General features: G+C 44.8%; 1 protein-coding gene across 1 annotated transcript in view; it reads left to right on the top strand.

Annotated features, from left to right (window-relative positions):
- LOC309548058 (plasma membrane calcium-transporting ATPase 4-like) overlaps nt 1-26435 on the top strand; it is a gene marked incomplete at both ends in the record, with an annotated part of 1291629 nt that overhangs the window by 798778 nt on the left and 466416 nt on the right. The window contains one exon of the mRNA XM_082248025.1: nt 4567-4654. Within this exon, the coding sequence (XP_082104151.1) occupies nt 4567-4654 (88 nt within the window). The remainder of the gene's footprint in view (nt 1-4566; nt 4655-26435) is intronic.

Here is a 26435-nt window from a genome sequence, read left to right as displayed (position 1 = left end):
TTTAATCATTCTCTGCATGCCGGATGACTTACGTGACGTCTCCGCCACCAACTACGGTTCAAGCCGCAATGTTTTAGTGCACTTTCTGCCTTGAAAACCTCAATTTTTCAGGCCGCTGCTAAAGCAGCGGCTGTAACAATACCTACTTTTTCATGCATGTGTACATGCCTAATTTTTCTGGCCTCTGGTGCTACACTGTGGCTGCAAAAAAACAAAAAACAAAAAAAAAGGCACATACATGTGTCAATTCCCCTTTGTGATCGTTACCTTGTTGTGGTGAAGGGGCTTGCGTATCACAATGAAGCGATCACCTCTAGGAGTGTGTTGGCACACCCCAGATGATAAGGTCGTTGCTTCATTGTGAACAGACCAAAAGCGATCCGCGGGATAATTTTTCATAGAAAAATCATTCATTTTCTTTCATTCTTTCTGCGGAGCTGGGTATTTTTTGGCCGCGTTACTGAATGCTCATGAACAATGGCTGTAGGCTCATGCGTCCTTTTGCGGAGGTGACAAACCTGGTGGTCAGTCGAACCCAGGGCAACATCATCAACCTCATCCCATAAGCGTTTTTTCTGGAGCGTGCCCTGCGAAGAGTACTGGATCAGGCTGTAGATGAGCATGAAGAGGAAGAGTTGTGGTCCCCATCACCACCAGAAGCAGCCTTGTCGTTGTCAATTGCTGGACCTGTGGCAACGCAGAGAGAGGAGTCTGAAGAAGAGAAGTCAGAGGAGGAAGGTGGCTTTGAGGAGGTGGAATACCAGCCACAGCAGGCATCCCAGGGGGCTTGTTGCCACCTTTCGGGGACCCTTGGTGTTGTACGTGGCTGGGTGGAGGAAGAGACCTTCAATGATGTCAGTGAGGACAAAGAACGGGACATGGCTAGCTTGGTATCCAACCTTGTGCAAATGGGGAGTTTGCGGTTGTGCAAATGGACTGACTGACTGTTAAACGGGGAGTTTGTTCTGTCAGAGTTTGGTCTGTCACTGTGAAGCGGGCGTAACCCTTACACTACTTGACCGATACAACATCATACCTGATCGTATTCACACACTGGATGTTTTAAAGCACGTTATTCCAAACAATTTAGGAATGTTAGGTGATTTCTGCCCTTTATGGATCAAAACCCGACTCTGCGTCAACTACGTAATTTTCCATGGGAGTTTTGCCATGGATCCCCCTCCGGCATGCCACAGTCCAGGTGTTAGTCCCCTTGAAACAACTTTTCCATCACTATTGTGGCCAGAAAGAGTCCCTGTGTGTTTTAAAATTCGCCTGCCTATTGAAGTCTATGGCGGTTCGCCGGTTCGCGAACATTTGCCGATGTTCGCGTTCGCCGCGAATTTTAGGTTCGCGACATCACTAGTCCTGAATTGCATTTGATTTTACATGAATATTGGTGTTTGAGCTGCCGTTCTAAAGTTACATAGTAGTTGCATAGTAGTTGAGGTTGAATAAAGACAACAGTCCATCCAGATCAACCTGTGCAGGCGTGTGTGCGTATCAGTGGTGTGATCATTTCCCATAACCCTGAATGTTGTGATTTGTGAGATGCACATCCAAGAGTCTTTTAAAAGTAGCCATACTCCCCTCAGCTGCCACCAATTGTGGAAGAGAGTTTCACATTTTCACCGTCCTTATAGTGAAGAACCCCTTACGCAGCTTAAGGTTAAACCGCCTCTCCTCTCAATCTCAGTAGCCACATGTCCTCTTGCACTCCTTGAGACTAAATAGTTTTTTCCTATGCTGGGATCACCATTGAGGTAATTGTAAATTGCTATCATGTCCCCTCTCAAGCGTCTCCTCTCCAAGCAGATTAAATTAAGTGCTTGTAATCGCTCCTTTAGTTGCCCTTCTTTGGGCTCCAGCAAATCCCTTCTGAGGATTGACGACCAGAACTGGACAAAATACTCCAGATGTGGGCAGACCAGGGTTTTATAAAGTGGCAGGATTATAGCTTTATCTCTGGAATATATCCCCTTTCTTATGCATGCTAATATTCCGCCGACTTTGGCAGCTGCAGCTTGACATTGCATGCTATTGCTTAGTCTATCTTCTACTAGAACCCCCAAATCCTTCTCCATCCTGTATTCCCCCAGAGGTACCCCCCCCCCCAGAGCATAATTTGAGTTTGTTTTTTCCTCCAAGTGCAATACCTTACATTTCTCTACATTAAACCTCATTTTCCATGTAGTTGCCAACTCTGTTATTTTGTTCAGGTCATTCTGCATATTTATTTACCTTGAAGAAAAGTTATTGCCCTGCCTATTTTTTGGTGTCAATCGCAAAAACGGAGATTGAGCTAATGATTCCGTCCTCTATGTTATTGAGGAATAAATTGAACATAATTGGTCCCAGGACTGTGCCTTGGGGGACCCCACTTACCACTCTAGACCAGTTTGAGTATGTGTTATTTATCACCACCCTTTGGACATGCCCATGTAACCAGTTCTCTATCCAAGAACAAACCACGTGGTCAATGTCTGCAGACCTTAGTTTGTAGATTAAGTGTTTGTGGGGAACTGTGTCAAACGCCTTAGCAAAATCCAAAAACACCACATCCACAGGTCTCACCCTATCTAGCTCACAGCTCTCCTCCCTGTAAAATGTTAACAGATTGGTTTGGCAAGAATGTCCTTTTGTGAACTGATTACTGCTGTTGATACTGTTGACCATAGCAAATTATTGGATATAATCCCTTATCGTCCCTTCCAAAAATTTACATACAATTGATGTCAGGCTGACCGGCCTATAGTTTCCTGTAATATCCCTCCGCCCTTTTTGAATATTGGTATCACATTAGTTTTTCTCCAGCCTACCGGTACAATTCCTGTCAATATACTGTCTGCGAAGACTAGAAACAGCAGTCTAGATATAACCCTACTGAGTTCCTTGACTACTCTCGGGTGCAAGCCATCCGGTCCTGGTGATTTATTAGTGTTAATGTTATCAAGTCTTTCCTTGATTTTGTCTTCTGTTAGCCACTGCAGCAAGTCTTGTGATGATGTGCTACTGCTAACCATACAGTCCTGGTCAGTATACCCCTTCTTTTCATGTGTAAAAACCGAGGTAAAGAAAGTATTTAGCACAGTTGCCTTCTCTGTGTCCTATGTAACCATCCTCCCATCATTGTTGTTTGTATATTTAAATAATTCCATAGGGCTTTTGTTACACTCCTCTGCTAAATGTCTCTTGAAGTCATTTTTAGCTATCCTGATTTCATTTTTACATTTCTTGTTGAATTCCTTTTATTGGTGGAAATGTCCCCTCTGATTTATATTGCTTGAGGGCTAAATTTTTTCACTCTAATAAGCATTTTTACGTTATGGTTTAGCCACCCTGGTTTGACCTTTCTGAATTTATTTCCCATTGTAATGCACTGTGAGATACTTTTGTTTAATATGTTCCTAAAGCATTCCCATTTTTTCTCTGTGTTCAATGTTCCTAGGGTTAAGTCCCAATTTATGTTCTCTATTATTGAGCACATTTTAGGAAAGTTTGCCCTTCTGAAGTTTAGGGTCCTTATGTTCCCCTTGTGCCTTATTGTCCTATGGTTTACTCTAAATGTGATCATCCTGTGATCGCTAGAACCCAAGTTGTCCCGTACTTCTACATCTGAGATTAGACCCGACTCATTCATAATTAATAGATCTAGCAAAGTCCCTTACACACAGGGGGAACCATTTTCCTTTTTTCTCTACATCCAAATAAATGGACTGAAAGTCAGACTAAAGTAGTGCAGGAACCTTTTTAAAGTCAGACCGACCCAAGTTGGATCAGTTAAGACTCCGATAGGGAACCAATTATTTTGACAAGTCATGCGACTTGTGATTTCGAATTCAGAGCGTATGTCGGACTGGTGTGGTGCCCTAAATCAAATTATGCATATGTTTGGACTTGTTTTTTTTTTTTTATTAATGTTTGAGAGTTTTACTTTTAGGCTAGGCTCAGCACTACTGTGATGTGATTTTAATCCAATCTTCAGTGTGACTTTATAGTGGGCTTTTGTTGCCACTTGGTTGCATTTTGGATGTGGTTTGCATATTCTCTGGTGCCAAATCTAGCTGTTAATCACATCAAAGTAATACCTTTTCCAAAATTGCATGGTACAAAGTCGCATTAATGTAAACAGTCACCATTGAAATCAATGTAATTTCCCTTGTCATGCGGTTCTGTGCGACTAATATCGCATCTGAAATTGCACTAGTGTGAACCAAGCCTTAAGGTGGCATGCATAATTTACCTTTTTAAGTTGAACTTTTTTACTGTAATTATTTTTGCTTATTTTTGGTATTTTCACACCTAAAAATCTATTTTTCTATGTTTATTTTCTTTTTTCAGAAATACCTGTTTTTTCTCTAAGCTGTCAAACTAGTGCATCTGAAAGTACTGCTGCAACATATGCTCAAAAAAATAATATATTTTATTATAATATGTGGTAAAGACAAAGAAAGCAAATGCAAACTTCACTTGCCACATTATCCCTGTTCATTTTTCAGCTGAGCTATAGACAGTGTTGACAAACAGTGTAAATAGGGACTAACTCTCAGTAATATTTCTTCTTAGGTGGAACAAGAGAAGTTGGACGAAGTGTGGCCAAGACTCCGTGTGCTGGCTCGATCATCCCCTACTGACAAACATACCCTAGTGAAAGGTAATATTTCCTTGTTTATAACACTGTTATACTGCAGTATATATAAGAAATGAAGCATATACTGTTCACACTAACAAGAGGTAGGAATTACACTTCCACTTTTTCTACATGTGTACTGTCAGGAAAATGTGTTTTGCAACCCTTGAAAGCTGTATAATTTTGATGATTGTAGTAGGAAGGAATGGGGCTTTGCAAGCTACAAGTTTTGTATTTGTATAATGTGTCAGTCAACTTTTCATATGAGCCAAGTATAAGTTTTCCATTTTAATTCTGTATTTCAGGAGGGGGTTGTCTGTAGTTGAGTGGGAGTCATAAGACCCAAAACGTTTATATATCTGGCCAAGGGATCATGTATGCTGGCTGATGTGCATTAAGGAAAAAAAATGTTCAACCCCCTCTACATCTCACCTTAAATTGCTGCATTTACAGGTGTTTGGCTTTTTTTTTCACCCCCCCGAAAGAGCTATTCTGTGTTAGCCTATGTGTCTATGCAAACCTAGGTGTATTAGAAGAGTGTTTACAGGCTGAAAAAAAAAAACATCAAAAGTGCTTTCAGGAGAGGAGCTGAAGAGCAAAAAAAATGTAAGAACGTACTTAAACACTAAACTCTTTATGCATGTTGGAGCTTTAAAACATTTCAATGGCCAGAATCTATGCTCAAACACTTGATATGAATAAAAGCGTTTGCAACACATAGCTAAAGTATGTTTTTTAAGCAGCTTTTCTTTCTCCCGCCAGGAGGTCTGGCTTTCAGAGGTGCAAAGCAAACATCCTGCGTGCATGAGGTTTTACCCTTGTGAAACTGTCCTGTCATGTCTAAAAATATTTTTATTTTGCTTTAAAGCAGTATTAAACCCCAAAACAAAAATGTAATATACTGTGTCGTGGAAATTACTAGGGCTTGTACTGAAAAGTACAAATGCACCGCTCTTTTACATAAGGATTTACCAAGCACTCGGCAATAAAGAAAGGAACAGACACGCTGGGTCATTTCGATGCCATCTGCCAGGTCTCTCTCCATTGGATATGTATGTGTGTGCATGTGTGTAGTAAGAGCAAGTGTTTGTGTGTGAGAGTTTATGTGTCTTTTCATGGATGAATGATGTGTGAGCTGCTGTGTCTGTGTGTGTCTGTGTGTGTGTGTGGGTGGGTGTGTGTGTGAGTGTGTCCTCTGAGTTCTGTGTGTGTGAGGGCAGGGCAGAGCAGGTTTATTTACAGCAAGTGAAGAAAAGGAAGTTACAGGGAGTGGCTTCACAACCACCAATCACAAAGTACAATGGGCAGTGCTTATGTACAAACACAGCCATGTGCAGAGATGAGCAGAAATGGCTGCCATCTTATCACCAACAAGTCTTTCAATGACAGTTAAAGCAATAATCGCTGTGAATATCGATTATCTGTAAAACCGACACTGGGAGACATAATGACTATTTAAACTAAAATCAAAATTTCCACAACAACTGCAGCTTTCCATTCCTTATACGTAGAGGCTGTATTAGTTTGCTTTTTCATTTTTTTGCTTTTTTTACTTCCACACTCCCTGTCTTTGGGTGTTTGCATTCTACAGTAAGTAGTGTAGCACTGTCCCCATAGGGCTTGCTGTATGATGACTTCTTATGCCTCCTCTGATTACCAGCACACAGTCACATTCAGTTCCAGATGTACCGTCACATGTCATAAGTTACTCATATAGAATCAGCCAATGACACACTTGTATACATTCAAATATATATAAAAAGAAGAGGAAGTACACAGACGTGAATAAACAGAATAGTGTGCAAGGCTTATTGCCTATCCCTACACAATGAAACAAGCATGTAGAACTGTGATCGCTACTCCAAACAAACCCGTGCATGGACTTCCTAATTACTACTAGTGTGAATCCCATTTAGCAAAGCTTCCGCGAACAATGCCTAATAGGATTATACTACTGTTCCCATAGATGTGAGGCTATCTGCAGGGAAAGAGCCATGTTGTTTCCATAATGGTGATTGTGACGGGAGTCACTTGGGGCGCAGGGTGACCAGGAAACTGGGGGGCACTGGGGATATGGTTTGGATGACTCCAAATGGGACAATGATATGCAGGAATGATGTCTCTCTTGAAATTCCTGTACATTGTGAGGTCCATGACCAGGAAGTACAACTCCTAATATGGGCATTCCAGGAAGTTCTTCTTGGTAGAGGCCGAAATGCTGAGAGGGCTTCCCTTGCAGCTCGGTGCGAATCACTCTGGAAGTGGGACAGGAGGTGACGCGTCCCAAGGAGCACTGGATGCTTGTGGAGTGCAGGTAAAGGTTCACAAGGGTATCCGGAACAACTTGCAGGGCCTCCAGGGAATCAAGCAATGTGCAGGTAAAAGCCAGGCCGAGGGTCATACACAGGTATCAGTCCAAACAGGTCGCCAAGACAAGGGGATTGAGCAGAAGCAAGTCCGTTGAGCAAGCCGGGATCGGTACACTAGAAGTCAGGCAGAGGACAAAAGAGCAAGGATGGTCAGACGAAGCCGTGGGTCAAAGCCAGGAGAGAGAGCAGACAGGTCAGGAACGAGCCGGGTCAAACTGGAATCCAGGAAGTAACAATGCACAGGAAACAGGAAGAGCTGAAGACAATCCAGCAATCTGATGGGCTGAGCAGAGTCCTTTTTTAGGCCAGTGAATTAGTCTATGGCCTGAGTACATTGCAGCCATGGGAAGTACTGGCAAAGTTGCCAGTTGCAGCACAGCCATTTCACTGATAATGAGTCTATGGCCTGAGTCTGTTGCGGCCATTGGAAGTTCTGGCGGAGTTGCCAGTTGCAGCATGGCCGTTTCTCTGACACTATTGCTTAACGATGTTGATTTTGTCTTAATAAGTAAATTGTCTGCTAAGGGATGTATTGACACTCAGAGTAATATGTATTGGGGGCTCGTTATGTAACCATTATGTGATGTTGGGGGCTGGATTTGGGTCATTGTTCATTTAGTGTCTGCATTACTTCTAACGTGTATATAAAGCGTGTATTCCTTTTCAATAGAGAGTCTGATTCCTGCTTGACCCTCAATACAGAGCATCGTCTCGTACTTGGGGGGGGGGGGGATTATTCATATGGATTTCTGATTTGGCTTAGTGGAGTGTGCGGTAGCTGCTTTTGTGTTTTGGAATGAAATGTCCTAAACGACTGTAACCCCTTTCATACCCGGGGTGTAGTTACAATTGGTGGCAAGCGGCGGGATAATTCCCACAGCCCAGAAGGACAGCTGCAACAGGACACGGGCCAATGGAAGCACAGTATGAATGGCTAAAGCGCTCTACCCTCAAGGACTTACTGGTGAACCGGGGCCGACCGGCCAACAACCGTAAGAGGGACATTATCGTAGAACTAGTCGAAATGGATAGAGCTGAAAGACCCAACATAATAGAAAGGCCCAGCGTAATAGACAGGACACCCGAAGAGGCAAGTTTTGATCAGGCTGTTAACATAAGACTGGCACATTATGGTCCTAACCCTACAGCGGAGATCATAGACCGAGTTATAGCGGCTGTGGAGGCAAATTGGCTACAGCAAAGAAGGGCTGCAGCAGCAGAAGTCACAGCAGCACCAACTGAAAGGAGAAAGGTACATTTTGCTGCTTTTAAAAATGTAATCGAAACGGGGAGATTGATTGGTACCGTGCTGATTTTGAACGGGAATGTGCCCTACACTGGGTGCCCACAGAAGAATGGGTTACCATTTTGTCTGGAAAATTGTCCGGCTGGGCCAGAAAAGCGTTCAGGGCCATCCCAGATGAGGATATTATGAACTATGGGCTGGTAAAAGAAGCACTTTTGGCCAGATATGCTGTCACACCGGAGGCGGTTCCGAAAGACTAGCAAGCAGACTGGAGACTCATATACAGAAAGGGCATGCCGCCTACACCGCACGGCATCTCACTGGGTCACTGGATGCCAAGCAGTATCTGGGTAAGAGGTGCTGCAGCTGTTCCTGCTGGAGCACTTCTTTGACAAGCAGTCCCCAGGAAGTCAGAGAGTGAGTCCGGGACCGAAAACCTTGCACCTTGCCTGAAGCAGCTCCCTGGTGGACGAATACACAGACGTATGCAAACTGGATAACCCTGTAGTTAGGACAACAGCTTGGATGGATTATGGATCAGCGGCACCCCCTCCAGCTGCCGCCTACCAACCACAGACGTACCACCCTACAGCACTACCTCCAGCGGCCACTTATTCTCAGCAGCCCAAGTTCAACTCCCAGCACTACTCACAACCCATCAGGTGTTTTGGGTGTAAACAGCTAGGGCACAAAAAGCCAGACTGTCCCCCGAACACCCATGCCTGCGGCCCACTGCGTTGAGGAGGTAGAACATTGGGACGTCCTGCACGAGGCTAATCCAGTACAAGCGGCTAACTAGGACAACAGGCAGCAACACAGGCAGACTGTATGGGTTAATGGAAAGGTAGCCAATGGCCTACGTGATACTGGCGCCACCATTACCCTACTACAGAAGAACCTCATCCCAGAGAGCCAACACACTGGAGACACTGTAGTCGTAGCGGGAGCCACCATTTTCCAGGTACCCACTGCCCGTATTCACCTGGATTGGGGGGTTGGTTCGGGAAATGTGAATGTAGGGGTGATGAAGGATTTGCCAGCGGATGTACTACTGGGGAATGATTTGGCCCCCCTTGTTTCTGCTTACGCCCCTTGGGCCCCGCTGAAGCCAACCCAGTGACTACCCGTGCCCAGACCCATACTGCTGGAACTGGCCCACACCCCGTACTAAGACCCAGGTATTAGCCTTCTTGGGTACTCCAGGGTACTACCGACGTTTTGTCCCTGATTATAGTGCTATCGCCAAACCCCTGACTGACCTGATGAAAAAGAATTTACCTAGGCAGGTCCTGTGGCCTCCCGCTTGTGAAGCCGCGTTTCTAGCCCTCAAGCAAGCACTTGTAAATGCCCCTGTCTAGGCTGCCTCAGTACCTAACAAACGTTTCCTTGTCCACACAGACGCTTCCATGTTTGGACTGGGGGCTGTGCTGAGCCAAGTCGGGGAGGATGGAGGAGAACACCCTGTCGCATACCTGAGCAGAAAGCTATTACCCCAGGAAGTGAGCTATGCGGCAGTGGAGAAGGAGTGTTTGGCCCTGGTTTGGGCACTTAAAAAGTTTAAAAAGAGGTGAAGGTAGGGGCAAAAAGGGTGGTCGTCCTAGACCGTATGGGGAAAACCAGTCCATTGCCACCTACAATCGTTTTGATCACCTGGGAGAGGTTGATGACCATCGTTATATTGTGCAGCATCCGGGTAGACAGGGTTACCAGAACCATGATGATAGAGGTGCCTCTTATGGACCACCTTCTAGAGGACAACCCTCTTATTTTTCACCCAGGAGGGATGCTCCTATTAGGGATCAACAATTTTTAGAACCACGGAATCAATGGGATCTGTTGGCCATTCCCAGGAGCAAAAGACAAAAAAACCTAAAAGAGGGTCCAGAGGGGGGAGGAGGGTCCGCGTGAAAAAGGCAGCGGAGATAAGGGACCCTGGGATTTTTAATTTGAGCAGTGTTTCCCTATCAAATGAGGAGAAACACGTGCTGAATTTGGGTCTCAAGTTCGCCCCTCCTAAACCCCTCGACAAATTTACCACCTTCATTGATGTGCATAAATTTGTACGTAAGATGAATATTAAGAGACAGATGCTCTCTAAACCCCCGTCAACTAGTCTAATCTCGGCCTCTAGCTCAACTCCTGTTTCCACACTGCAACACACAACTCTTTCCAATTTCTCACTCTTTAATCCCCCGGGTCCAGTGGCACCCGCTGTCTCTGTCTTTCGAGATTTGGTCACCAGGGATTTGGACCAACTTCAGGTAAAACAAAGAAGAATGGAGTTCAGCTTCACGAAAGGTCTGAAATCCCTGAGAGACAGGAAAGACATAGTGGTGCGTCCGGTTGACAAAGGAGGAGGAATAGTGGTGTTGGTTGTTGCTGACTATAAAGCCGAGATGGACAGAATTACATCTGACCGTAGTACCTACCTTCTGCTTCGTAGGGATCCAACTGTGGATTTTAAGAAGGAACTAATGGCTCTGGTAGATAAGGGCTATGGGGATGGCCTCCTTACCAAAAAAGAAAAAGCCTATCTGGTACCATCGGCTCCCAGGGTTCCGGTCTTATATTACCTGCCGAAGGTTCACAAGAACCCCTTATGTCCGCCAGGACGACCAATCATAAGTGGGATTGACTCTGTAACCTCTCGAGCAGGTAAGTATGTTGACCATTTCTTACAACCCCTGCTAAGCCAGACTCCTTCTTACCTGAAGGACTCTACTCAGGTTCTGAATGAATTAAGTATGTTGGAATGGAAGGATGGTTATGTGTGGGTGACGGCTGATGTGTCGTCACTCTACACCATTATTTCCCACCAACACGGTCTAGAAGCTGTTTTCCATTACCTGAGACTAGGTACTCTTTCTAGGGTACAATGTGACTTTATTCTAACTATTCTGGATTTCTCGATGAGTCACAATTATTTTTGGTATGGCGGTTCTTTCTTCTTACAGAACAGGGGAGTGGCCATGGGTGCCAAATTTGCACCTAGTATGGTGAATTTGTTCATGGCCAAATGGGAGGAGGATGTCATGGATGGTTGCCCTAGATCCCAGCTCATTTTCTGGAGGAGGTACATTGATGACATCCTCCTCCTATGGAATGGTGATGCTACGTCCCTACAACTGTTTATGCAGGAGCTTATTGCTCACGATAGGGGCATCTCCTTGGAATTTGAATATAGCTCATCTGAGATCCATTTTTTGGACCTCATGATTAGAGTAGTAGATGGTATTATCCCTACCTCTACGTTTTTCAAGGAGACCGACAGAAATGGGTTTATCGATGTTCGGAGTTGTCACCATCCCAACTGGCTGCAATCGGTCCCTTTTAGTCAATTTCTCAGACTAAAGAGGAATTATACCGATCATGAGGTGTTCCTGCGGGAGGCTGAGATCCTCAAGAGGCGTTTCATGGAGAAGGGTTTCCTTAACAGATCTGGACTCGGCACTACTACGTACGGATTCCAGACCGAGGGAGGCTCTATTAAGACCAAAACTAAGATCCTTGGATGATTCGTACAAATGTGCGTTTCTTTCCTCTTTCTCCACTCAACACTTTTTAGTGAAACGCATACTGCAGAAGCACTGGCATATACTGAAAGAGGATCCAGTGTTGGGTCCAGTGCTACCCTCTCGTCCTCAAGTTATATTTAGAGGACTTCCTCCTCTCAGGCTGCTCGTTGCTCCCAATGTCATTGATTCTCCTAGGATCATTTCCTTTTTTCATGACAGGGGTGGCTATTACCTTTGTAGAAATTGTCCCATTTGTAAGATCAATAAGGATAAAAGGAGGAAAATTGATTCCTTTGAATCGAATGCCACCAAGCAACGTTTTGAGATCAAACCCTTCATAACATGTTCTACTACACATGTTGTGTACCTTTTGAGATGCCCTTGCGGTCTGGATAATATTAGCCGCACTATACGTAAGCTACGGAAAAGGCTTAATGAGCATGTGGGGAACATCATCAAGGGGTTCCCCAAACATAGCGTGTCCCGGCATCACGATCAGCATCACGGGAGGGATCCTACCGGTACAATCTTCATGGGTATAGGCAGGTACACTAGCAGCTGGAGGGGTAGTAACCGAACACGTGGTGTATCCCATTGGAAACCCAGTGGATCTATAGGGTTAAATCCTATAGTCCCTATGGTATGAACATAGATTGGGATATTAACTCCTTTATTAATAATTCTTAAATCTTCTTTCCTCCCCTTCTCCCTTGGAAACATGTTTGATGTTTTTACATTGTTGGTTTCATAAATTGTTGGCTTTTAGACATTTTTTATGTATTTTTATGTATTTTTAGGGTGTATACCAATTTTAATGTTTTACCATTTTGAAGTTGGTTTGTGAATCATAACTATATTATTCCTGTGGGATCTCCAGTGGACGGTGTGCTAGCATTGTTAATTTGTTTTTTTTTTTAATGTCACTTACTTTTGCACATTTGATTATGTACAAGTGGGTGGTACTAGTGACACTCGAGCATGGATTGGTTTTTCCCTGCTCTTGTGCCTAGACAGAGGAGAATTCCTCTGTTTGTTTAAAAACATTTTTTTTCCTAAGTAGGTCTCACTCATGCCGCTGCACATGGGCATTCACGTCCTCTGGTTTTTCTCTCTTTCCATTGGATGTTGCTGCCTGTGTGCTTCGAGGCATAGATTGGATAGAGGAAGTGTATTGATCGCTTTGCATTGGTCCCCTGATGGCGCCTTCTGATTGGCTTCGGATTAGGTTCCGGGAAACATGCAGTTACTTCCTCTATGCCATGCTAATGTGTGGTCAGCGTCAGCGGTAAAGGGGGAAATTGGCCGGAGCATACGCCGCTCCTCCCCTTCCGCTTTTTGTTAGCCATTTAACGTGGGTGATCGGCGGCCTCAAACCACGCCCCCTGATGACGTCAGGATTTGACGAAACCGGTAGGGGACCGGTAACGTCCGCCCTGTGATCACCTTGCAGCGTTCTTCTGCCTTCAGTTGAAGGTTACCAGGCTAAAGCTACCACACTCTGCACTTTCGAGTCCCCCACAGGATATTGACCTTTGATGCCTGTTTTTATCGATCAAAATGTGAGTGTTACATTGGCTTTTCCTACATTAAAGTGCTTGTGTTTGAGTATACTGCACCATGAGGAGTCTTTTCTTCTTTTATGTGCCATTGGGTCTATTATCACCCCCATGAGAGGATCGATTTTGAGAATGCAGAGGCATTTCCTGTTGGAGGAGATTTCGTATTTGTTCATCTACTGTGGTGTGTGAGGAGTCCTTGTCATAAGCGCATTGAGATCCCTGTAATGGGGGTCTTATGGTTTTGGTAAGAGACCATTAATGTTGGTGTTTGGTGGAGGTCACATCTTCTAATTCATCACCTATATCTTGGACTTCTTATTGGACTCCTTTCCCCATGGACTTTTCTCATATTGCTTTACAGTCTACTTTGATGTATTGTGCAAATCATTACTGTCTTTAGTGACTGAGTTTATGATTGTCATATCAAGCTCTGCATACTTTGTTTTCATTTCTTTTGGGTTGAGGTACAACAACTTTTTTATGCTAGCAGCTGATATTGTAATCTTACCATTTAACTTGATTAAGCGCAGTATAATTTGTTTTTACTTAAAAAGTTGAACCCTTATTTGTACGGACAGGAATTTTCATTAGTCACCGACAACCACCCATTGGTCTGGCTTAACCGGGTCTCAGGAGACAATGGCAGGTTGCTGCGGTGGAGCTTAGCCCTGCAACCTTACAACTTCACCATCAGCTACCGACCCGGTAAGCAAAATGGCAATGCTGATGGGTTGTCCCCGCAAACAGATGTCACTCCAGCTGCCTAGTTCCGGACATCCCCAAGTTGACCCGAGAAGGATCAAGCCGGGTCTTCCAGTGTGTCCCCCAAGGGGGTAGCCATATGTTACTTGGGGTGCAGGGTGACCAGGAAACTGGGGGGCACTGGGGATATGTTTTGGATGGCTCCAAATGGGACAATGATATGCAGGAATGATGTCGCTCTTGAAACCCTTGTACATTGTGAGGTTCATGACCAGGAAGTACAACTCCTAATATGGGCATTCCAGGAAGTTCAATGTGGAGACGGACTGTCTATTGCTTAACGATGTTGCTTTTGTCTGAATAAATAAATTGTCTGCTAAGGGATGTATTGACACTCAGAGTAATATGTATTGGTGGCTCGTTATGTAACCATTGTGTGATGTTGGAGGCTGGATTTGGGTCATTGTTCATGTAGTGACTGCATTACTTCTAACGTGTATATAAAGCGTGTATTCCTTTTCAATAGTGAGTCTGATTCCTGCTTGACCCTCAAAACAGAGCCTCATCTCGTACTTGGGGGGGGGGAGGGGGGGATTAGTCGTATGGATTTCTGATTTGGCTGAGTGGAGTGTGCGGTAGCTGCTTTTGTGTTCTGGAATGAAATGTCCTAAACGACTGTAACCCCTTTCATACCCGGGGTGTCGTTACAGTGATCAAGCATTGTAGAAAGACATGAGCAACTCCGCACCGTAATACACATAGATCTCTACTGGCAAACAGACCTGCGCACGGAGTGTTCGCCGGCGGAGCTGTCTATATAGAGCGAACAAGTCTACACATCTAAGGGAAGGTTTTTCACTGCCAATAGTCTTTCTTTAATGCCCGTTCGCACGAATAAGCTCTAAAGAGCGTATTGCAAGCAAACCGACAACAGGAGCCATAATGACGCTATGGCTAACAGAGGGTGAAATCAGGGAAAGTCTGGATAAAATTAACACAAGTAAATCACCAGGCCCAGATGGCGTACATCCGAGAGTACTCAAAGAACTCCTTAAGGTTATATCTAGAGCACTGTTCCTGATCTTTGCAGATAGTATTTTGACAGGAAATGTACCAGGTGACTGGAGGAAAGCTAACGTGATACCAATATTCAAAAAAGGGCAGAGGCATGTCCCGGGAAATAATAGGCTTGTCGGCCTGTTGTCAACTTCTTGAAGGGTTGATAAGGGACTATATCCAAGAGATTGCAAAAGAGAACAACATCATCAGTAGTAATCAGCACAGGTTTACAGAAGGGCGTTCTTGTCAAACCAATCTGTTAACATTCTACGGGGAGGTGAGCCGTGAGCTAGATAGTGGGATACCTGTGGATGTGGTGTACCTGGATTTTACCAAGGCATTTGATACAGTTTCCCACAAACGCTTAATTTATAAAATAAGGTCTGCAGGCATCGGCCACAAGGTTTGCTCTTGGATACAAAACTGGTTAAAGGGCGTGTCCAAAGGGTGGTAATAAATAACGCATACTCAGATTGGTCTGGGTTGGTAAGTGGGGTCCCCCAAGGCTCAGTCCTGGGACTAATTTTGTTCAACTTATTCATAAATAGCATTGAGGATGGGATCAATAGCTCGATATCAGTTTTTGCAAATGACACAAAATTAGGTAGGGCAATAACTTAACATCGTGAGGCAGAAATCTTACAGAATGACCTGAGCAAAATAACAGAGTGGGCAACTACTTGGCAAATGAGGTTTAATGTAGAGAAGTGTAAAGTATTGCACTTGGGGACTAAAAAAATAGTCAAGCTGCAGCTGCCAAAGCCGGTAGAATAGTAGCTTGCATAAGGAATTATTCCAGAAGTATTCCAGAGATAAAACTATAATTCTACCACTTTATAAATCGCATCTGGAGTATTCTGTCCAGTTCTGGTTGCCAGTCCTCAGAAGGGATGTGATGGAGCTGGAGAGAGTCCAGAAGAGAGCAACTAAACTGATTAGGGGATTGGAGGATCTTAATTATGAAGAGCACTTACAAGCGCTTGATTTATTCTCCCTGGAAAGGAGACGCCAGAGAGGAGACATGATAGCGATATACAAATACCTCAACGCTGATCTCGGCATAGAAAAAAAACTGTTCAGTCGCAACGAATGCATGAGGACATGTGGCCATACTGCGATTAGGGGAGAAGAGATTTAACCTTAGGCTACGCAGGGTTCTTTTTTACAGTAAGGGCTACAAGATTGTGGAATTCTCTACCACTGCAGGGAGTATGGCTACTTTTAAAAGACTCTTGGATGTACTAAAAGGGAAAAGAGATTGAGCTATCCCTTGTGTGCCATAATCCTAATTTGTGAACAAAAAAAGAGAAACCGCTGATACAACCTTAGTTGTACAGCAAATATTGGCGGACTTTAAAAGCACATACTGGACAGGCAAAATTATTTGGTTAAAAACATGTATGTTTTATTAAAGACGTATTAAAAATTAATCAAAAAAGAAAGACATGTATACATATTTGACATATGAAAATCCAAACTCTCTGTGGAGAAGGAATCTCCATATAGATTTAAATTGGATATACAGACATTATGCGTAGTTCATAGCAAACGGTAAGTATTGTGATATTGGTCTGGAAAGGTCGACGCGTTTCGCCTTAGCTTCTTCTGGACCTCAGACGTTTAAATACTTTCTTAGCAAAATAAACAGAATATATAATTAGTAATCAACGTACATTTATCCGGTATTTTTATATTCTTACATTTATTCATATAGCGGCTTACAAAGATTAAATGCATTAACCAACCTCCTGTGGTGCAAAGAACTGCATAATCCGTGGCAAATCAGCAATCAATAGGAGCCATAAAGGGCGGAGCAAAAGGGGGGAAGAAATCCCAACCCACTTATATTGTAAAACAATAAGAAATATATGACCTATCAAGCATATTTTTGGGGGCTATTACCTCAGTTAGATATTTATCCTCTGGTTACCTATGGTTCCAAAGTAGTCATGTATCAAGGACGGCAGCGTCGCGGATAACACAGTCGACAAAGGGTTAACGCCTGACTGAAGAAAGTATATACATATATATGAATCAAACAGAGGAGTGAGGCCTTGAGTTAATACTTATTTTTCATGTTTGCATTTACCTTATGAGCTGTCAAGATTGAAGTTCACAGCTCAGAAAAATATTTCCCATTCATCTAGTTCCATAGAGAAGGGACACTCCCCATATTTTAAGATAGGAGAAAGATAGGAGAATCCCACTGGATTTCTTGTATAATCTATAATAAAGACCAAATAGGGAGTGGGTACATATCTAAAGGAGATATATGTTTTTTTCATCCTGATATTTTATACTTACAAGCTGTGTGTATGTATAAAGGGAGCTATATAGCTCTAACCATGGTAATATACAGCAGCAGTGTTCAGGGAGATATGCCCTATTCTAGAAGACGGGGGAGGGAGAGGAGGGTAAATCCACATCCCATATTCAACTCAAACCAGCTCTTGCCACTAGAAAAAAGGGGTAAAAAAATGTGTATAATACAGAAGGAATTGCCATAAGGGTATAGCCCATTCAATTCAGCATTGCTCGTTTCTAATATAGATGTACTTACTACAGCGTGTGTCTCCACCAACCTCTGACCGTCCTGTCCTGCTCCATGATGATATTGTGACCTAAATACCCCAAAACACACCGGTCGCTAATCGGCTCAGGTGTTTTCATGGTGATTACGGCGCACCAGATGTGCGTCATGTATCTACTTCCGGAGATGACGTTCGTTGGAACGCATCTCCGCTGGAAAAGGAGAAGACAGGCGGAAGTGACGTTCGCTCACCAACAACCCATCAGGGGTGGCTCATCGCCACCCTGTCTCTCCCGCAAGTCATCTCCCCTGTGGCGGCCAATGAATATTATGCTGTAGCCATGGGAACATGCAGTCCATGCAAAACAGGAGGACTTTTCTGCACCTTTGTTTATATTAAAATGTACGTGGATACAAAGAAATCTTTATATCTTCTGTTCTCATTCATTGAGTGGCAATTTTTAATATTCCGATATATAGTAGTTTGTGTGTTTTGCCTGAACATTCAACACCATGATAAATTTATATTATTTGACAGTAAGAGTATATATAATATAAATGCCCAGATTTTGAGCATTTTTAGGCGGACATCTTACACCTAGGAATTAATGTTGATGTTGCGCAAAAAGAGAAAGGAACGAAAGAACCGAGAGGGAGAAAGAGGAGATAGATGTGTATTAGTCCATAATGGGAGTATATGTTGTTATGTTCTTTTAGAGAGTATCTGTGTATGTGATACTCAATCCTTATGATAATTGTTTGTTAGAGGAGGTGGACATCGGATTACCAGACCGATTTTTCCAAACCGTACCAGGGGTTACACAGATAATGAACCCCAGAAATTTAATTAGTAAAGCACATGAACCTTTCACATTTAGGGGCACTACCTTATAAGCTGCAGAACCACACAAAAAGTAATAGAGACCTGTCAACACTGTACATGAAGAATTTTCCTGATGGTCATGGGCACTAAGCAGTAACATAATAGACTGAGGGATTGCTCCCTTAGTCTGTATGTCACAACTGTCCTTCCAGCAGATATAATACAGTCTGTTGGGGTTATGAAAAACCCAGAGTTTCATTGGTGAGATTGACTGTTTTATACCTGTCTCTTAGGTTGTAGATCCTACAAATCTAGTTCCGGTGCCAAAACTAAACTGTGGACTACCTAATTGTCCCAATACCCAAATTGGATTGGCCAGCAAATAGCAAGAGTCAGGGCTAACATTAAAACTATAACTGAGGTCTAGGTGAATTCTAGGATTGTGTCTGTGACGGTACTCATCATCACTGGGAGTGAAAGACAGATACTTAATGGTTTGGATTGCTTCAAATGGAGCCAATGATCCAGTCCTCAATGCTATTTATGAATAAATAGTGCCCAGAACACTTCGGAGATGTTCAGAATCCTTTCTCTGTAATCCATCATTTCCTTTAACCGCCATGCCAAATCGCTCTCAAAGTTAGAGTCCCCTGACAGCTTCTCGTACAACAGTACCCGGTCGCCATATCCAAAGCCTTCCGTTGGGCTGTCATCTGCTATCCAAGGGTATGTTTGGGATACATGCCACCGGAGGGTTCTATAGCTCTCTTCCAACCACATTTCTGCCCAGACCAGCCTGTTAACTCAGCTGTCTGCGCCTTGTGTGGTGTATCTCCCAAAAACAGCTCCCGCAATCCATACCATGAGCGGTACCTTTTTTGGATAGAGGGGAGGATTATTCCCTGGTGGCGCTACTCACGGGCTAGCATTTCCTTCCAGAGAACCGAGAGCACAGAATCATGCCATCCTAGCAGGACCTGCTCTGACACTGGTCCCCTGTGCTGTATCTGCATCTCTCGCAATCTCCTTCCGCATTCCTCTTCCATAGCGGCTGATATCTGTACCTCTCCTCTTCTGCTATCCAGACTTTGGATCCCGTTGTAGGTTTGGATGTCCCAGACTGCAGGAAGCATCCCACCGCTGACACCAATATTACGGAACCTCAATCCACACTGTGCTTGTGGACTTCCGTCAGTATACGGCTTCCTCCCAGTCATGAACATAGATATCAGATTTTCCAGCCCCCATACAAAGCTAGCCGACAACTTAGCTTGTACTGGAATCTTCTTCTTTTATTGAACAGTTTCACACTCAATTTATACACACATGAGCACTTCCCCCTGCTGATCAGATTACCACACACAGGTCAGGGGTTGCCTGATTACATTATCATATGCAGATGAAATTGTATAGAGAAATAGAATTAACCTGAACTAATTATCTAGTCATCTGGACAGAAACAATGGGCGGCACAGTGGTGTAGTGGTTAGCACTTTCACCTAGCAGCAAGAGGGTCGCTGGTTCGAATCCCAACCACGACACTACCTGCCTGGAGTTTGCATGTTCCCCCTGTGCCTGCGTGGGTTTCCTCTGGGTACTCCAGTTTCCTCCCACACTCCAAAGACATGCTGGTAAGTTAATTGGACCCTGTATAAAAAAATGGCCCTACTATGTATGTATGAATGTGAGTTAGGGACCTTAGGTTGTAAGCTCCTTGAGGGCAGGGACTGATGTGAATGTGCAATGTATATGTAAAGTGCTGCTATATAAGATATATAAGCTATATAAGAACCTGAAATAAATAAATCTCAGTTTTTGTAGATGACACAAAATTAAGTAGGGCAATAACTTCACATTGTGAGGCAGAAATCTTACAGAATGACCTGGACAAAATAACAGAGTGGGCAACTACATGGCAAATGAGGTTTAATGTAGAGAACTATAAGGTATTGCACTTGGGGACTGAAAACATAAACGCCCAATACACATGGGGGGGGGGGGACCCCTGGGGGAATCAAAAATGGAGAAAGATATGGGAGTCTTAGTGGAAGATAGACTTGGCAATAGCATGCAATGTCAAGCTGCAGCTGCCAAAGCCGGCAGAATATTAGCATGCATAAGGAAGGGGATGTATTCCAGAGATAAAACTATAATCCTACCACTTTATAAAACTCTGGTCCGGCCACATGTGGAGTATTCTGTCCAGTTCTAGTTGCCAATCCTCAGAAGGGATGTGAAGGAGCTGGAGAGAGACCTGAGAAAAGCAACTAAACTAATTAGGGGATTGGAGGACCTTAATTATGAAGAGCGCTTACAAGCGCTTGATTTATTCTCCCTGGAAAGGAGACGCCTGGGAGGGGACATGATAGCGATTAATAAATACCTCAACGGTGATCTTAGCATAGAAAAAAACTGTTCAGTCGCAATGAATGCATGAGGACATGAGGCCATACAATGCGATTAGAGGAGAAGAGATTTAACCTTAGGCTACGCAGGGGGTTTTTTACAGTAAGGGCTACTAGATTGTGGAATTCTCTACCACAAGTGGTAGTAACTGCAGGGAGTATGGCTACTTTTAAAAGACTCTTGGACGTACATCTCAAGGATCAAAACATTCAGGGGTATGGGAAATAATTATGTCCGCACACACCTACACAGGTTGAACTGGATGGACTATTGTCTTTATTCGACCTCAACTACTATGTAACTATGTATGTAACTGAAAGATTTGGAATTTCTAGCCAATCAGGAATGGGAGCTATAGATCGCCTACAGATGGCTGCTAGAGTCTGCTCAGCGCCGAACCTGGGCTCCCCTTGCCTGTAAATATCCAGAAGTACCAGTGACAGTCCAGAAATCCTGACTGAAGAATCAACAATATGGCACAGTAATAGTGTGCTTTGCTCACCTGCACCCACGGTCTTGGATGCGGAGGTCTTATGGTGGATGCAGCAAGTGCTGACTCACCTTGACGAACCTCTTTCTGCACAGGACAAGCTTTGATGGAGGAATGAGTCTGTCCAGCCACTCGATAAAGATATGGGAGAAGAGTAAGCCATTTTCATTCCCCAACCATGGATCACAGATTTAATTGACTTTCCATCGGAGGAAGATATGGATGATAAATCACCCGCCAAAGTGTTGCCACTGGGCCCAAGTGCCACCAGACCATGCCCTAAACTATCAGCAATTCCAGAGGCTGGGGATTTAATAGACTTTTCTGCTGAGGAGGAACATCCCAGTAAGCCTACAGCAGAAGAGCGAGCATTCAGGCATAGCGCTGCTGACTTCTGCCTGCAACAATTGGTGACCCAAGAACATGTGTGCAAGGCCACTGACTTTACGGTTTACTTTCCTGCAGAACAGCTGGCATCAGGGCCTAACATCACTGAGCTCTGCGCAACACCAACAGCAGCTCCAGCCTTCTTGAGAGAAAAGGCGGCTGACCTTTTTCCTACACCACTGACAGGGACATGGGATTTCCTGCCAGCAGCATCTGTGGAGTTACAAGAAACTTCTCCAGCTAAAGCGGTGACAACTGGACAGAGGGTCCAATACCTCTGCCCTACACCTGTGGCAGTTCCAAAGGCACAGGGTGAGAAGGTGGTCATCCTTCCTCCCCAGCGAGAGATCCACAGTCTGGAAGCGGAGGAAGCCAGTCTCCCTCCCCAACAGTTAGCCGGAGTGGATTATGGGAAGTCCCCAGCAGAAATGCTGGCAACAGGGCAGAGTGCTATTGTATATTAAAAAAGAATAGCGCACACATGCAAAAGAAATGACTATCAAACATGGAGACAATCCATAAATAAAAATGGGGATTTAGTCCCACCATATGGCCATATCGTGCTCAAGCCCACCACTATGTCAAAGTACCCCATTATCAGTCGGTCCTACACTATCCATAAAAAAGGGGTGAATCCAGCCTCTCTAACCCTTGGAGACAACACTCCTTGCTGGGAGAGATGTGCCAATGCACTACAAGGGACTCCTCCTATATCTACTTGATAGTGGACACTGATAGAGTACAGGTGTGTGTGGGGGGAGTGCTACCAACCTCTGCCGAGCACCCGCAACAGCTACAGAGTTTAAGGAAGCTGGGGAAACCTGCCCCTCGCCCCAGCGACAAGCTGATGAAGTGAAGCTTCTACACCTAGCTGAAGCGCTGGCAGCTGGACAGAGAGTCAACGACCTCTGCCCCACACCTGTGGCAGTTCCGGAGGCCCAGGGTGAGAAGGGAGAAGAGGTTGTTGTCCTCCCTCCCCAACGGTCTTCCCTCCCCAGCCAGGATCTGTGCATCTGGAAGACAGTACCAGAGAAAGGTTGTCCCTACTGCCAGATGAGGGTAAGGAAGATGGAGCAGCTGGCTCTCCTTCCCAGCAGCAGACGGTGCCTCAGAATGATGACACCAGAAGAGCTGGCAACAGAGCAGAATGCGGCTGGCCTCTGCCCTCTAAGTTCAAAAGATGGAGTTCCTGTGGTAGTGGATGGGACTGCGGTCTTCACCTCCTATATCCCAGGGATGCTGGGCAGTCAGCTCAGGTCCCCAACACCATAAGGGAGTGAGCCCAGCCACCCTGTCTGCTCTCCAGCAGCTGAAAGGACTCCAGAGAAAAGGGCCTGTCCATGCTTCTTCCCTGCAGCGGGTATGTTCTACGAGAGAAGCAGAGGGTGGCTGGGTGAGTAATGCTACGTTCGGGATAATTTTCTTGGGGTACTGTGTGCCTATGGACATTGGAGGACTGGAACTACAGACTACCTTCAAAGTCAACCATTTGGGGTCCCCTCCTAATACATAGTTACATAGTTTGAGAGGTTGAAAAAAGACATCCGTCCATCCAGTTCAACCTATGATGTGTGTGTGTTTGCTGTTAACTGTACATTGAATACCCCTATATGTTGTGGTCTTTAAGGTGCCCATCTAATAGTTTTTGAAACTATCGATGCTCCCTGCTGATACGACTGCTTGTGGAAGAGAATTCCACATCCTTACTTCTCTGACAGTGAAGAACCCCTTACGTATTTTAAGGTTAAACCGTTTTTCCTCTAGTTTTAGTGAGTGGCCACGTGTCTTATTATATACCCTTTCTCTAAAAAGTTTGTTCCTTATGCTAGGGTCGCCAGTACAGTATTTGTACATTGATATCATATCCCCCCTCAATCGTCTCTTCTCCAGAGAGAATAAGTTCAGTGCTTGTAGTCTTTCCTCATAGCCGATGCCCTCCATTCCCCTAATTATTTTTGTTGCCCTTCTCTGGACTCTCTCCAGTTCCAGCACATCCTTCCTGATGACCGGTGCCCAGAACTGGACAGCATACTCCAGATGTGGCCGGACGAGAGTCTTGTAGAGTGGGAGAATAATCTCTTTATATCTGGAGTGATTCCCCTTTTTTATACATGCCAGTATTCTGTTGGCTTTGCTGACTCTGTTAGTCTCCTTCCGAAAGGGGAGAGATGTGATGGGAGTAGCTTTGGTTGGGGGGCCCGTGGAACACAGCTTACCTTAGAGAGGTTGGGAAATATCTCTCTCAGCCCCCCTAGGCCCCTCTTATGTGTAAGTCACCCTGTGTCTATTAGGGACACACTTCCACAGACTGATTGGCTATGAGAGCTCCATGTGCTCTGCTGGGACAAACTTACAAACTATGTGGAACTTTGCCAAGGAAGCTGCCATGATGGATTGACTCTTTGGGACTTGTTACCCGACTAACTCAGGCACAGACCGATTGGAGGTCTGGTACCTGGTTAGTCTACCTTTGGGAAGAAGATATGTGACTGTACTCAATGTCACTGGAAGTGAAAGACAGATACTTAATGGTTTGGATAACTTCAAATGGGAGAGTAATATTTATCAACAATATCTCACAAGAAATATGAAGATTTAATCCCACTTTACACTGTGAGACTTATAGCATGTTGCCATGAAGTCCGTGACTCCTAAATAATCAAAGCAATACTTAGATGTGTGTAGCACCCTACGGGTAGGTGCTAGGTAAAGGTATAGTGGGCCATGTCTGCCTAACAGCAGGGGTGTGATTTATTTAGTCAGGGTGTCATGGTTTCCAGGTGTGCCTGCTGAAGGGGGAGTCTCCCCACTGGCTCCTGTGAGAGGTTTCTCATAGGGCGGTGGAGGAAACCCAATCAGGGGACACATCCAGGCTTGTAACTACCCCAGAAGGCAGATTGTGCCGCAAAGGATTCTGGGAGTGGGTATAAGTTTGGGGGTGACACATGACACAATGTCTTTGGCGGGAGCAGAGTCCCAGGATGGAGAGTGCGGCTGTCTCTCCTCCTGTCTGAGGAAAGAGGATGTCTCGAGGTGTCGCCTGAGTTGAGCTGAGGGGATCCAGTGTGCTGAGAACCTGCGGAGAGAGAGAGGGATTCAGTCCCAGGAAAGCCTACACAGGTCGTGAGTACAGAGGATTGCCCCTGGGGGTCTGCCAGAGTTAAAGGGGACCACTCCGAAAGAGGTTCTGGGATCCAGTGCCAGCTAGCGGAAAGGGAGTACCTAGGTTGAGGACCCTAAAGTTACAGAGGGGGGTGCATAGACAGTAAACCCCAAAGATTTCAATGTTAAAGGTAAAAGGGGGCACCTACTATTGGGCCCTGAATTGTACAGAGTGTGCCAGTTGTGATTTACAGTTCTACAACATACTACCTCAAGCCAGAGCAAGACGGGAGGGAAGTATTCTGTGACTTGTTGCGGTGTAACAGTATCGGTGGTTCTACAATTCCACAGTCCTTGATCTTTTGGACTTTAAGTCACGGATTCTGCACTTCTATTAAGCTACAGAGTATTCTCAGAGTTAGTGAGAATTGGCTGGCGTCGGCTGGCATCAAAGAAGCACCAACGGTCATTTTTCAGGAACCAAGTCCCAAGTGTACATAGTTGAAGCCTAAAGGAGTATCCCACTCATTCCCTTCTCCCATCACCTTTATCTACAATAAAACAACAAAACCAAGATGCCGTAGTTGTCCATGTCTCAGTCTCTACATCCAGTACGACACTTGAAAAAGGAGAGCGCAGGTCCAGGACAGGACTCTCGCGCATGCTCTGAAACTAGTTGTGAAGCCCAGACTGCCCACACCTACCTGTGACGTCAGACGCCTCCGCTGACTCCCGACCGCCGCACAAGTCTCCATCGTTACACGGCACTTCCGGAACGATTGAGCTAAGTCTCCACCAGTTCCTGGACATTAAGTCTACGCCTGGACACCTGGATACTTGGATGCAATCTCCAGCAGCCGCCCTCGGAGAGCCATGCACTTACCAGCTTACTTATATGTAAGTTACTATATTGCTTTGTAATAAATTGTGCTTTTTACCACACTCAAGAGGCGCTTCCCTCTTCTTTTTATCTACTGCTCAGAGTCGACTTCACTCTCCCGGACAGCAGCCCTGAGTGCCTTGTGACCCATCCATCCATCCATCCTTGGATCCACCCCGTATCTGCTTATCCTTTATTGGATTCCAGGCCATTTATTTCCCTTTTATCCTCAGAGACTTGCACAATGGACTTATAATCCCCACCTTGTGCTAATTGTCAGTACAGCCCCTAACAACACGCTGAATATTGTCCTGGCCATTCATTTAAGACATACCACTCCTTACTGTATTGTTATTATATATTCCTCTGCATTATCTATGAGCGCCATACCACCTATATATCTCTATCTACATCCAGGGCCGCAGCTCACATGGGCTGGAAAGGTAACCGGTAACAGTGGCAGACCCACATCAGGCCACAGGCCTGGAAAACCTGCTACATTTGGAGGCTCACCCGGGATTTTGCCATTAGTTACCGGGCCAGTTGCCCTTGACAACGGCACAAGAAAAAGTCCAAAAAAACTATTTTTGTGTCTGAAACTGCTATCCAAGCGCTAGGCCGGGTGTGAGACTGCAACTGCGGGAGGCTGGGAGAGTGGGTTGAGGCTGGAAGCCCACATGGAGGGATGCTTGTGGCAGCGCAAATGCTCTCAAAGAGACTGTAAAGTGACCAAGATT

Source organism: Pelophylax lessonae (genome assembly GCF_965119305.1).
Source record: "Pelophylax lessonae genome assembly, chromosome: 2".
Classification (NCBI taxonomy): Eukaryota; Metazoa; Chordata; class Amphibia; order Anura; family Ranidae; genus Pelophylax; species Pelophylax lessonae.
The sequence above is the reverse complement of the archived record's forward strand: the minus strand, read 5'-3'. Positions and strand labels throughout refer to the sequence as shown.